The sequence below is a fragment of the Aegilops tauschii genome, chromosome 3 (genome assembly GCF_002575655.3).
Source record: "Aegilops tauschii subsp. strangulata cultivar AL8/78 chromosome 3, Aet v6.0, whole genome shotgun sequence".
NCBI lineage: Eukaryota > Viridiplantae > Streptophyta > Magnoliopsida > Poales > Poaceae > Aegilops > Aegilops tauschii.
Window position 1 is genome coordinate 577179038 of NC_053037.3, and position 11537 is coordinate 577190574.

At 39.4% G+C, this 11537-nt stretch overlaps 1 protein-coding gene across 1 annotated transcript; it reads left to right on the plus strand.

The window, feature by feature from the left end:
• The first annotated feature begins 9915 nt into the window (after positions 1–9915).
• LOC109737800 (F-box protein At5g49610) lies at positions 9916–11330 on the plus strand. Its single transcript, XM_045234351.2, has one exon. It carries the CDS (start codon positions 10063–10065, stop codon positions 11158–11160), a length of 1098 nt encoding a protein of 365 aa, XP_045090286.2. The 5' UTR covers positions 9916–10062; the 3' UTR covers positions 11161–11330.
• The last annotated feature ends 207 nt before the right edge of the window (positions 11331–11537 follow it).

Consider the following 11537-nt stretch of genomic DNA (forward strand, 5'->3'; position numbering starts at 1 on the left):
TCTAAAACAAACTTTTCATGTATAGACGTTGCTTCCATATAGGAGGTCTCTAATCACGTATGATAAGTGCCTTGGAAATTTCCAAAACAAATTTTCCTTTATTCATGTTGCTTCCATATAGCGTACAGACGATGCTTCCTTCCATTTGATACTTGATTGAATGACATGATAAACATAAAACATGCTTCCAAGTTACATGCTTCCAAGTTCCAACACTACAGGCCATGCTTCTTAATTTTTTGTCACATTTTTCCAAAGCAGTATCTTGATTTGTTTTGTGATAAGAAGCATGTATGACTGTACTTTGAAACACAGTTTTATGGTGGTTGAAGCATGAAAAATGTAGTACCAAAATATTTCTAATATAGTGTTGGTTTGAAACAAATTGGAATTCTGTTTCCATAGAAATAAAATATGCATCCAAAAGAATCTGAGTTTGCTTCCATAAAATGAAACATGGCATATAAGGTAAGCTTTTGTGCCATCTAGCATAATGCAGACCAATGATCCAATGGTGGCAAGTGTCCTTCGTATGGTGGTCATGCTTTCTTTTGATGGTATGTACAATATATATTTAACATAAATTTGTTTCAGGGACAATAAAAACGGTACTTTCCATTAGATAGAAAATAAAAAATTATGCATCCAGAGAACTAGAAATTACAATTCACAGTTGTGTGCCCCCGCAAAACTTCTATTTGTCCCCCCCCCCCCCCCCCCCCCCCCCACACACACACACACACAATTGTAGGCTTCGTCGCTCTGATGATGTCCAGAAAGCATGCTCTGACATGCCCTTCAGCTGCGGCATACCACCAAAAACATAGCCTCCATCTGGAGCAGAAGAAGCAGTCCACTATCTACACCTGTAAAAAATAGTTGCATGCATAAGCTCACAAACACATCAACCAAATCACCAGCAAATGGTTTGAAGCAATAAAGATGACTCTGTTTGAAGCAATAACAGGTTTGGTTGGAAGCATAGAAGCAAAGGTATGTTTGATAAATAACTAAGGAAAACATGTGTTTCTGATGTATAAAAACTGGCATTTAGAAGCAATAATAAATAGTATGGAAACTCATAACTACATGAACTAGAAAATGGCTTGAAAATCTTTCTGTCTTAATATTGTTAGGATAGGAAGCATGAAAGTATATAATGGAAGCACCATGAAATCATATAGAATGAAATAACAAAAACGCAAACTTACATACAAAGTGAGATGCCGGTGCGGGGGATGGGATGAACACACACATGTTGTGATCTAATTAACATTCAGAAGGCTATGATGCACTAGAAACAAAAAATACTAAATTAAGAAGCACTACAGTAGTGGTGCAATCGTTCGATACATAAGAAGCACATAAATCGTTCAGATTGAAGGATAGAAAATTAAATCTAGAAGCAAAACAATAAATGTTTGGCCATCAAGGGGATGGATGTTTTGACTCACCAACATATTCATTGATTTTTTTGGCATTTGGAAGCAAACTATAGAACCAATCTGTGTATCAATTTAGATGCTATGAAACTACGAAGCACGAACATAGTAGTTGGGAACAGATCTGAACTTGGATGGAAGCATGGAAATTTGAAATCAGGTCAAAAAGGTAAAGTTCCTCTCTAGGTCGAGCTACATGGAACCTCTTATCTTCAGCCCTCCAACATTGCTTTGAGATCCGTACTCTCCAACTAACATACAACAAGAAGATTTCTCTTTTTTGTTTCTCTCAAATGAAATAACATATAACTAATATTACCTCCAAGATTGGGAATCACATAATTTGATTCGCAGGAGAAATTAGTCAAAATTCGTAGATGAAATAGTGATCCATTACACATCTGATATAACATAGATATGCTCAACGAAATTCATCAAACCAAGAATTGCATCTAGAGTAACGCAAATCAAATCAAGTGATGAACACTGAATCAAACCCTTGTTCAAGTGAGTACATACCAGGGGGGCGAAGGTTGGGATACGCGTGCAGCCTCTCTGCCGAGCCAAAACGGTGCACCAGCGCAGTGGGACGAATGGTGACGGGGCGGGGTCTGGCGGGGAACGGGGATGGCGATGGGGGCTACACTGTCGGCGGTGAGAGCAGGATTCAGCAAGGCAGACCGGTGCGGGGTCTTTGCACTAGCTACCTGATGCAGTTGTAGACGTCGCAGAATTTGGGGAGGAGCAGGATGGTGGCGGAGATAGTCAGCACGGCGAGGGAGGTCGGCGATCTTGGAGCTGCGCTCGCCGGGGATGCGAGACGGGTGGGGTGAGTGGGGTCTGGCGAGCGAGATTAACTCGGACGTGGCATAATGGGGCAGGCGAGATTTTCTTGGACGGGATTAATTTGGGCAGTTTGCTTAGAAATATAGGCCGTGGGGTCAGAAAAGCATCAACGACGCATGACTCGTCTGGAAAAGGTATCCTATCAGACTACTGAATATAAGTGTTTCCCTTTAACTATGGAGATAGTGATCTCGATGACTGACAAATGCTATAAGATTTCTTGTTTACTCTCTAGTCTTCTGTTTTGTTGATTCAGCAATGCCTGGACTTTGTTCCAGGCAAGAAATTGGTTGACGCTAACTTAGACCGCATGGCAATGCTCCCGATGCTCTGTTTATGACCGGCAAAAACAAGTTTTAGATTTGCTCAACCGGTGGCCTGTGGAACTGCTGTATGTCGCGGCAAGGGAGGGTTTAGAACAGGGTATGTGTTTCATCTCTTTTTGGGACGCTTCTTTGTGTGTGCACTTGAACCACTTGTCCTATTTGTTACTAGTACCTCTGTACCTTAATGTTCTTTCTGAATTTCTGGGCTGTTACTGAAGAATGGCTTAACACAGTTTGTAGCACAATTGGCCTTACGTGTTTTACTTGTATACGTACACAGGTACACTGTATGCTGTTGGGTGGACGCATGTGTTTTATTTATCACTTCTGCTTCGGTACACCCCCTAAACACAAGGACGCCCCAGATTAGCCCATACCTCTTTATAATAAAGGGCATGATGGTCATACTTTCTTTTAATCATTGTATACTGTTTTTAGCGGCGTATACTATACGTTGTGTATGGAGGGCGCACACACCCTCCCAAGCTGGGTCGGCCCATTCATCCTTTTAACAATTTTTAGAACCGCAAAAAACACGTGTCGGAGAGGATTCGAACCCCGCTCTTTTCAGATTTATAATAGCGACACTTTCCAACTGGGCAATCAAACCACATGTGCTACATTTGTTTTTCCACACTTACAATACAATAATGGAAAAAACGCACTGTTTCCTGTTTAATTTTCTTTTTCTCCTTCTTTTTTTGTTTCCTTTTTCTTTCTTATTAGATGCGCAAACTTTTTAAAATTCGTGACTTTTTTGAAACAATTTTTTGTTTTAAAAAATCGTGAATTTTTCTTCAAAATCAGTGAACTTTTTCCCAAAATTGATGATTTTTTAAAATTCGTGAACTATCTCTCAAATCAGCGATTGTTTTTTTGAAAACTGATGAACTTTTTTCCAAAATTTGCATGAATGCTTTCCAAATGAAAGAACTTTTTGTAATTTGTGAACTATTTTTCAAAATTGATGAGCTTTTTTTTCAAATCAATGAAGTTTCTTTGAATCCAATGAGCTTTTTAAATTTTTTGCGTGAACTTTCTTGAATTTAAAATTATCTTAAAGTCAACAGTTAACCTTTGAAAAGTCATCTTGTAATTAAACACCATCCCCTTTCTTAATGAGCGTTCTTCGAAAAAATGTACGGTAGGAAATAGCAAACAAAAAAAAACTTGTGAGCGAGCGAGTGGGCATGAGAGGGAGAGGTTCCCTACTGGCCCGCAGTCGATGTCCGGATCTAGCAAGCGCCCGCTACTCCACACCCCTTCGTCCTGGGCCTAGCCTATTTAATTTTCTTCTTCTTTTAACCTTCAAAAATAGGTGCATGAAGTAAGAATAGAACTCCAAACCTCTTGGATTACTTCCTCTCGCTATAACCAACTAGGGCAGCTCTATTGTTGTGCCTAACTACTTCTTTTATTCTTCTTGTTGTGCATCTTCTTGGTCCGGTTTTCCTCTTCTTTTGCTTTTGTTTGGCCTTCTTTTGCTTTGATTTATTTTCTATTTTCCTTTATTTCTTCTTCTTTTTATCTTTTTTTTTCATTCGATTAACTGGCTTATTCGATTCAGTGTTTAGTTTACCCCAAGCGAATACGTCAAATCATAACAAATTTGAAAACAACACATTTGATGAGGTGCTCCCAAACAGACCCTTCTTGCCTACTCAAACACTCTCCGTTGAACTTGTTGATTTTTTGGAAATCTTAGGACTGAGCGCAAATTTTGCAAGCTGGTGGGCATGCCCATGTTAGGCGTCCTTGTCTGGTTTGAATCACTTCCGACATCATATGCACGTTACGACACGTTTGGCCATTTGTCGGCCTTTTTACACCAGAAAAACTCCAGAAAATGGAAAACTTGTGAAAAACTCAAACAACTTGGCATGGTGCTTTGAGTCATACAAGTTTATGGAAAAAAATTGGGCCATTTCAAGGATGCTGAGATACAAATATGCTCTCAAGCGAGCGTTCTGGCCTACCCAGACACCATCCATTGAATACAGTCTAGTTTTGGACATCCTTGAAATGAACCCAACTTTTGCACGAAGGTGGGCATGCCCTTGGTAGGAATCCATGTTAGGTTTGAATGATTTTCGACACCATATACAAGTTGCGACATGTCGGGCAATTTATCAGCATTTTTTCGCCGAGAAAACTCCAGAAAATGCAAAACTTATCAAAAATCCAAACAACTTGGCATGGTGCCCTAAATTAGTCATACAAGGCCATGGAAAAATTGGGGGGGGGGGGATTTTAATGACGTTGAGAAACAACGTGCTCCCAGATGAAGCTTTCTGGCCCACTCAAACACCCTCCGTCGAACATGATCTAGTTTTGGCCATTCTTGAAATAACCCCAAGTTTTGGAAGCAGGTGAGAATGCCCATTGAAGGCATCCCTATCAGGTTTGAACGATTTCCAACATCGTATGCAAGTTGTGACACGTCCGATCATTTATCTGCCTTTTTTTTTACCGAGAACACTCCAGAAAATAAAAAAAATTCTCGAAAACCAAAACAAGTTGGCATGGTGCCTTTAGTTGGTCATATAAGTTCATGGAAAAAAATTTGGGGGCATTTGACGGATGTTGAAAAAAGTATGCTCTGAGACGGACCCTTCTAGCCTAACCAAATCCGTTGAACATGGTCTACTTTTGAACATGATTGTGGAAAAATGTTTCCGTTTTCAAAAAATGCTCAGTTTTTTAACTTTGTTCACAAATCTAAAAAGTGTTTATTTTCAAAAAATTGTTTTGCGTTCAAAGTTTAATTTTTTTTTTGCGTCGGTGATGTCCTTAAGGTTTTGCAGTGCTATAAAACATTAAACGCTCGCTGCTTGAACTGGTTGTAGTACGTGCTATAAAAATGTTCGTAAAATTTGATAAAATTTCACGGATATGAGAAAAGTTCATGAATTTAAAAATAAGGTCATGAAATTCCAAAATATATTCACAAATTTTGAATGAAGTTCACAAAATTTTTAAAAGTTCATCCATTTGATAAAAAGCACAAAAATTGCAAAAAAAAAATCACAAAATTGATATTTTTATGAAATTTGAAAAGGTTCACAAATTTATAAAAGTTCATGAATTTGAAAAAATGTAAATATGATTGTTTTTTTTAATCTTTAAAAAATCATGAATTTGAAAATAAGTTCACTAATATGAAAATAAATTTCACGAATTATACTAATTTTAAAAAGTTCACAGATTTGAAAATAAGTTCATGAAGTTTGAGAAGAAGTTCATGAAAATGGAAAATGTTAACGAATTTTATAAAAAGTTGAGAATTATGAAAAGAATACGAAAATGGAAAAAATATAAACAAAAAAAAGCGAGCAAAAACGGCCGAACAGAAGATCAGACGGGTTAGGATTCCCAGTGGGCCGAACAAAGAAACGGCGCATGTTTTTTATTAGCCTTATATACTTGCCATAAAAAGGGTTTCTTAAAGAAAACTGGCGATAAGAAGGGTGAAAGAAGTACATGGACACAAGTGTTGGTTTGTCCCAGTGGTTATCACCTTTGGTACTAACCATGCGCGATGTAATTTTTGAATTTTGAAAGAAATAAAACAAATGTAAATGGGCCGGGCCGTCCAAGTTCGGTATTGGCGTCTGGGCCATACGACATATACGTTCAGCAGGTGACCCACTATACATACAAATGTCAAAGGTCTATATTGCCCTTTATATGTTTTGTGAGGGGGGGGGGTGTACCGAAGCGGGTCTCTTTATTTATTTATTTAAAAGAAACATTTGGCACTCCATTACGTTGACATGCTAGGTTTTTTTTTCTTTCGAACAGTTGACATCCTAGTTAAATCACGAGCTAAATTGTGATTGTTACAAGACCTTGAACATGCATACAGTTCTACATTATCAAATGCAATATTCAGTTGAAATTTAATCTCCTGAAACAGAGCTATAAGCATTTCACAATCAGCTCTTACAGTAGAACCCCGCCCTCCATAATGCAGTACTTGCTGAAAAGCACGACCTTTTTATATTTTCAGGAACTCACTTGGTGGAGGAGTCCACTTTTGGAGTCACCCTCTGGGGTTTCCTGTATTCATTAGCATATTAGTAATTAACAGTAGATAATATATGTCTACCGCAGTTAGCTTTCTTTGTTTGATGCCATATAAACCAATTCTTCATTCAGCCGAAACACTTCTTCCAGGAGACATAGGGGATTATTAGTGCAAAGCAACAACTCAGTCCATTTGGGCTAAGCACCAAAGCTTTCCCTTTTTTATTTTTCTCAGATCATGACAATTTTGTTTGCTTAAATCATGGCAAATTTCTAATTTGTACCATGGCAAATTAACTTTTTTTTACCAGGCTCAATAATTTTTTAACATGGCCATAATTTGTTTTTGGAACATGGCAATTTTGTTGGACAAACAATGGTAAATTATTTTTTTGTACACAATTCCAAAATTATTTTTGATCATCCCATGGAAATTTTGTTTTCATATCACTATTCCATAATTATTCATTTAATTATTTTTCCACCATCATCTTGTGAAACATTTGGCAAATTTAGGTTCAAATATACTTGTTTAAGTTTTTTTCTTAAGAAAGGGCAGATTTAGTTCTCATGCACAGTTTTTTTTGTAAAATTTCATGCATGGTAAACTTGTGTTAAAACATACATCCAACCAGGTGTTTTGTTTGCGTTCTGTTAGGCATTGCAAATTTCATTTTTCTAAAGCATTTGTTTAAAATGTGTGGATTTTTTTTGTTTCAACTATATTTTTTATCATAACCACATCAATTATTTGGTACTACATTACATGGCTAAATATTTTTATCACACGTGTGATTTTATGTTATGTTAAAGAAAATTTAGAGCAACAGTGTCATTTACTTTGAAATTTAGATGTATTGGAAAATTTAATTTTCAAATTTATGGCAAATTATTTTTCTGGACATTGGCAAGTTTTCATCTACACACATGGAAAATTATTATTGTAGCTTCTTTGTAAGGCTTTGTGTTTTGGGGTGATAAAGCTGGGCCTTTTTTTGATCATTTTTCCTTTGGCACGTGATGTTTCTAAGAGCTTCATGGATTTGACGTAGAGGGTCACCCTGTGCATTTTAAAACCGAACCGAAAAACCATACCAACAATAAACCAAACTGGACCGATTTTATCGTTTTATGGTTTATGGTTTCGGTATGGTACAAACTTTTCATCCAGTTTTGAATTCTGGTTTTTATGGTATATACCGAAAAACTTTACCGAATAAATTGAAGTAAAAAATATATGTATATATCTTGGGGAGAACAACCGTACAAGTAGTCATTTTTTGTACATAAGCTAGATTTTCTGTTAAGCGCATCCATTTTTCTTGTAACATAGTCATACTTCTCTTCAAAAGAATGCTAAGCACGTCCATAACCATCGAATCCATGCATGCATATACACTCGCATATAGTTATATACTCTTTCTATAAGAAGATATGTGTTTTGAGTCATAAATTTGCAAACTATCATATGTCATTTTCAAATTCGCGTCAACTTTGGTTTTATGGTATATACCAAAACCATACCGAAACCAAACCGTATCTAAATTTCATACCGTATTTACCAAAGTATTAATACCATATAAACCGAAAAACCGTATAAACAGAACCATGTAAACCGAATAAACCGAACACACAGAGTGAGTAGAGGGGGTTCTGACTGAGATTGTTCGCATCATCGCGTGGGAGGTTGGCCTCATATTCGAAATCACTAATTAAGTAAGGAGTACTCTTCGCAAAGGTCACTCCCACCTTCGTAGGTTGCGACAAGTGGCGCACTGAATGACGAAAAATACTGAACCGAGAGCACGCATTTTGCCTCTGTGCCTCTTGCGGAAGCAAATCTGTGTCCCCATGAGAAGTAAATCTATGTATCTCGCGAAAGGGAAAAAAGTCCCGAGAGGCATGACTACATCTCTCATGGAAGCAAATCTGTGCTGCCACGACAAGTTAATTTGTACCTCTCACAAAAGTAAAGAAAACCAAAATATCCCAATGCCTAATTTTTTTACCATGTTTAGTAGCTTCTCAATGTCTTCTCTTGCCTTACTAGGAATGAGTGGTTTTCTTGCAGAACTAGTAGTATTTTTTGGACTAATTACTAGTCCAAAATTTCTATTAATGCCAAAACACTAATTACTTTTGTAATGGCAATTGGAATGATATTAACTCCTATTTATTTATTTATTATCTATGTTACGCCAGATGTTCTATGGATATACAAGCTATTTAATGTTCCAAACATAAATTTTGTGGATTTCGGACCACGAGAACTCTTTATTTTAATATGTATCTTTTTACCAGTAATAGGAATTGGTATTTATCCAGATTTTGTTCTCTCCCTATCCGTTGACAGGGTAGAGGCTCTCTTATCCAATTATTATCCTAAATAGTACTTTTTGAAGAGGCACGTTTGTAAGGAAATTCAGGCCTCCACGAGAAGTAAATATGTGCCTCTCTTAAGGAAGCAAATTCGTGCCTCCATAAGAATTAAATCTGCGCCTCTCGCGAAAGAAAAGAAAAAGAAAACACATTTTTTGCTCTTTCCGAAGAGGCAGGACTGTGCCTCTCGCGGAAGCAAATCCGTGCCTCCATGAAAAGTAAATCTGTGCCTCTTGCGGAAACAAATCCGTACCTTCATGAGAAGTAAATATGTGCCTCTCATGAAAGGAAAGAAAAAGAAAAATGCATTTTTGCGCGTAATTTTTTTGTTCCAAAACCTAAGAAAAACCGAAAGAAAACCAAAGTCAAAAAAACCCTAAAATAAATTATCTAAAAGCCGAAAATGTTTACAAAAAATAAAAGATAATAAAATTCGAAGGTGGTGTGCAGAGCGTGACACATGGCGTCGGCTGAGAGCGCGCCATGTGGTGCGCTCCCAGCCCACCCAAAGCGACTCTTGCAGGGGCTCTCGAAGGAGTACTCCTTGATTAATTGCTCTCCCTCATATTAAGTTCTTTTTATGGACGAATGGAGTAGCTGCTACCTACGTAGACATCTATCGAGATTGCAGGGCCAAGATTTTTCGTTTTAGAGAATAGATTGCATGCAGCGCCAAGTATGACGTAGACGTACATCCAGAGCCAGTGAAGGACGTCGATTTTTTTAAAACTAATAACATTTTTTTAGGATCTTTTAAACTAGGAACAAAAACATCAAAATTTAGCCGCATCAAGTTTTTTTAGAGATATTTTAGCCTCATGTGGACCAAAAAGAGGCAGGCCAGCCCGTTTAAGCGCTAGCAACATTTATCATCCCCTCAACCGGCTCAAGCCCAGTCCAAACGCATCTCTCTTGTTTCTGCGAGAGAGAGAGAGAGAGAGAGAGAGGAGGAAGGAAGACCTACCCTACCACTCCGCCGCCGCCACCGCCACTGCCACCACTCCTCTTCCACTGCTCGAAAGGAGAGCTCCCAGCCGGCGGCCATGGCGGATCCTCCTGCTCTCCTCCCTGGCCTCCCCGATGAGATCTCCATCTGGGAGATCCTCCTCCGCCTGCCCCCCAAATCCCTCCTCCGCTGCCGCGCCGTCTGCCGCGCCTGGCGAGGCGCCACCTCCACCCGCGACTTCCTTCTCGCCCACCACGCCCGCCAACCCACCCTCCCCATCCTCCGCGGCTACAACAACGTCAACGGCCTGTCCCTAGATGTCACCCTCTTCGACCACCGGGCGGGGGTCGCTGCCGCCGACCGGCTCCAGTCCGTCGCGCGGCTTGGAGTTGGGCACGCCAACTTCACTCTGGAGAGCTGCTGCGACGGCCTCCTCGCCCTCTCCATCGACGACGACTCCTTGTGCATCTGCAACCCAGCAACTCGTCAGTATGCTCCCCTCCCGCTGCTTTCTCAATTCCATCTCATGGGGATGTACCAGCACACCCCTACCGGCCACTACCGACTATTGCTGGCACCTAAGGAGGCTAAAGCTCAGGATGGCGCCTACATCTACACCTTAGGCTCCAGCCAGCCGCCGAGGCTCATAGACATACAGTGCTCCCATGTGGACCAAGTGATATGGGCCTACGGAATTGTCATGTTCCATGGTAGTATCCATTGGTGCATAGACAACATGATAATTGTATTTGACACAACCGCCGAGTCGTTCCGGCAGATGCGCATTCCGGTTGATCCTGACGGCGCTGACCTGTTTGAGATGGATGGAATGCTCAGCATGTCCATCTTTAATGATGCAAAAACATCCATTGATATCTGGATGGCACGGGACTATGAAAGTGAGATCTGGACCTTGAAATACCGGGTTGAATTGCCGCTTGCAGAGCTTACCAATCAGTTTGGAAAATTCGACGAACTTTGGTGGCTGGTGATCATATCTGATGAAGGTGATGTGCTTGTGCTGGTCAAATTTGATGAGTCGGTACTTCAGATTGACATGGATGGCAAGTTGGTTGCTAGTATACATTGCGGAGACCTCGGTACTACTCGACTTTGGTTCAAACAAACTCTAGTTTCACATACATTCTTTCCAACACTAGAGGGTTATGTTGTGAACGCTCCGCCTTTCATTTGACCAGAAGATTATGTCGTGAACAATTAGTCTTTCATCTGAGGGACGCTGAGTGTGTTGGTGCTTCTTATCGACCTAGCTCTCCGTATCCACATGAGCTGAAGTATGTATTAACTGGATCCACTATGAGCCTGCTATCTTCTTTGTTGATGTTGAAAAATTATGATCAAGAAGCTCTGACTCTTGCATGCTTGCTTTTATATTTCACTGAATATCCTTTTCGGCTGAAGTGGCCTCTGTGAATGTTGATGCTAAAATTACAAGTCATTTGCATCAGCGTTTCTAATGTTTTCAAATTGCCTAGACTAATGTCTATGTTTTCCTGAACTGAAGAACGTATTTTTCTTTAATTTCTTTATATAGTAGCTTTTGTAGTACTC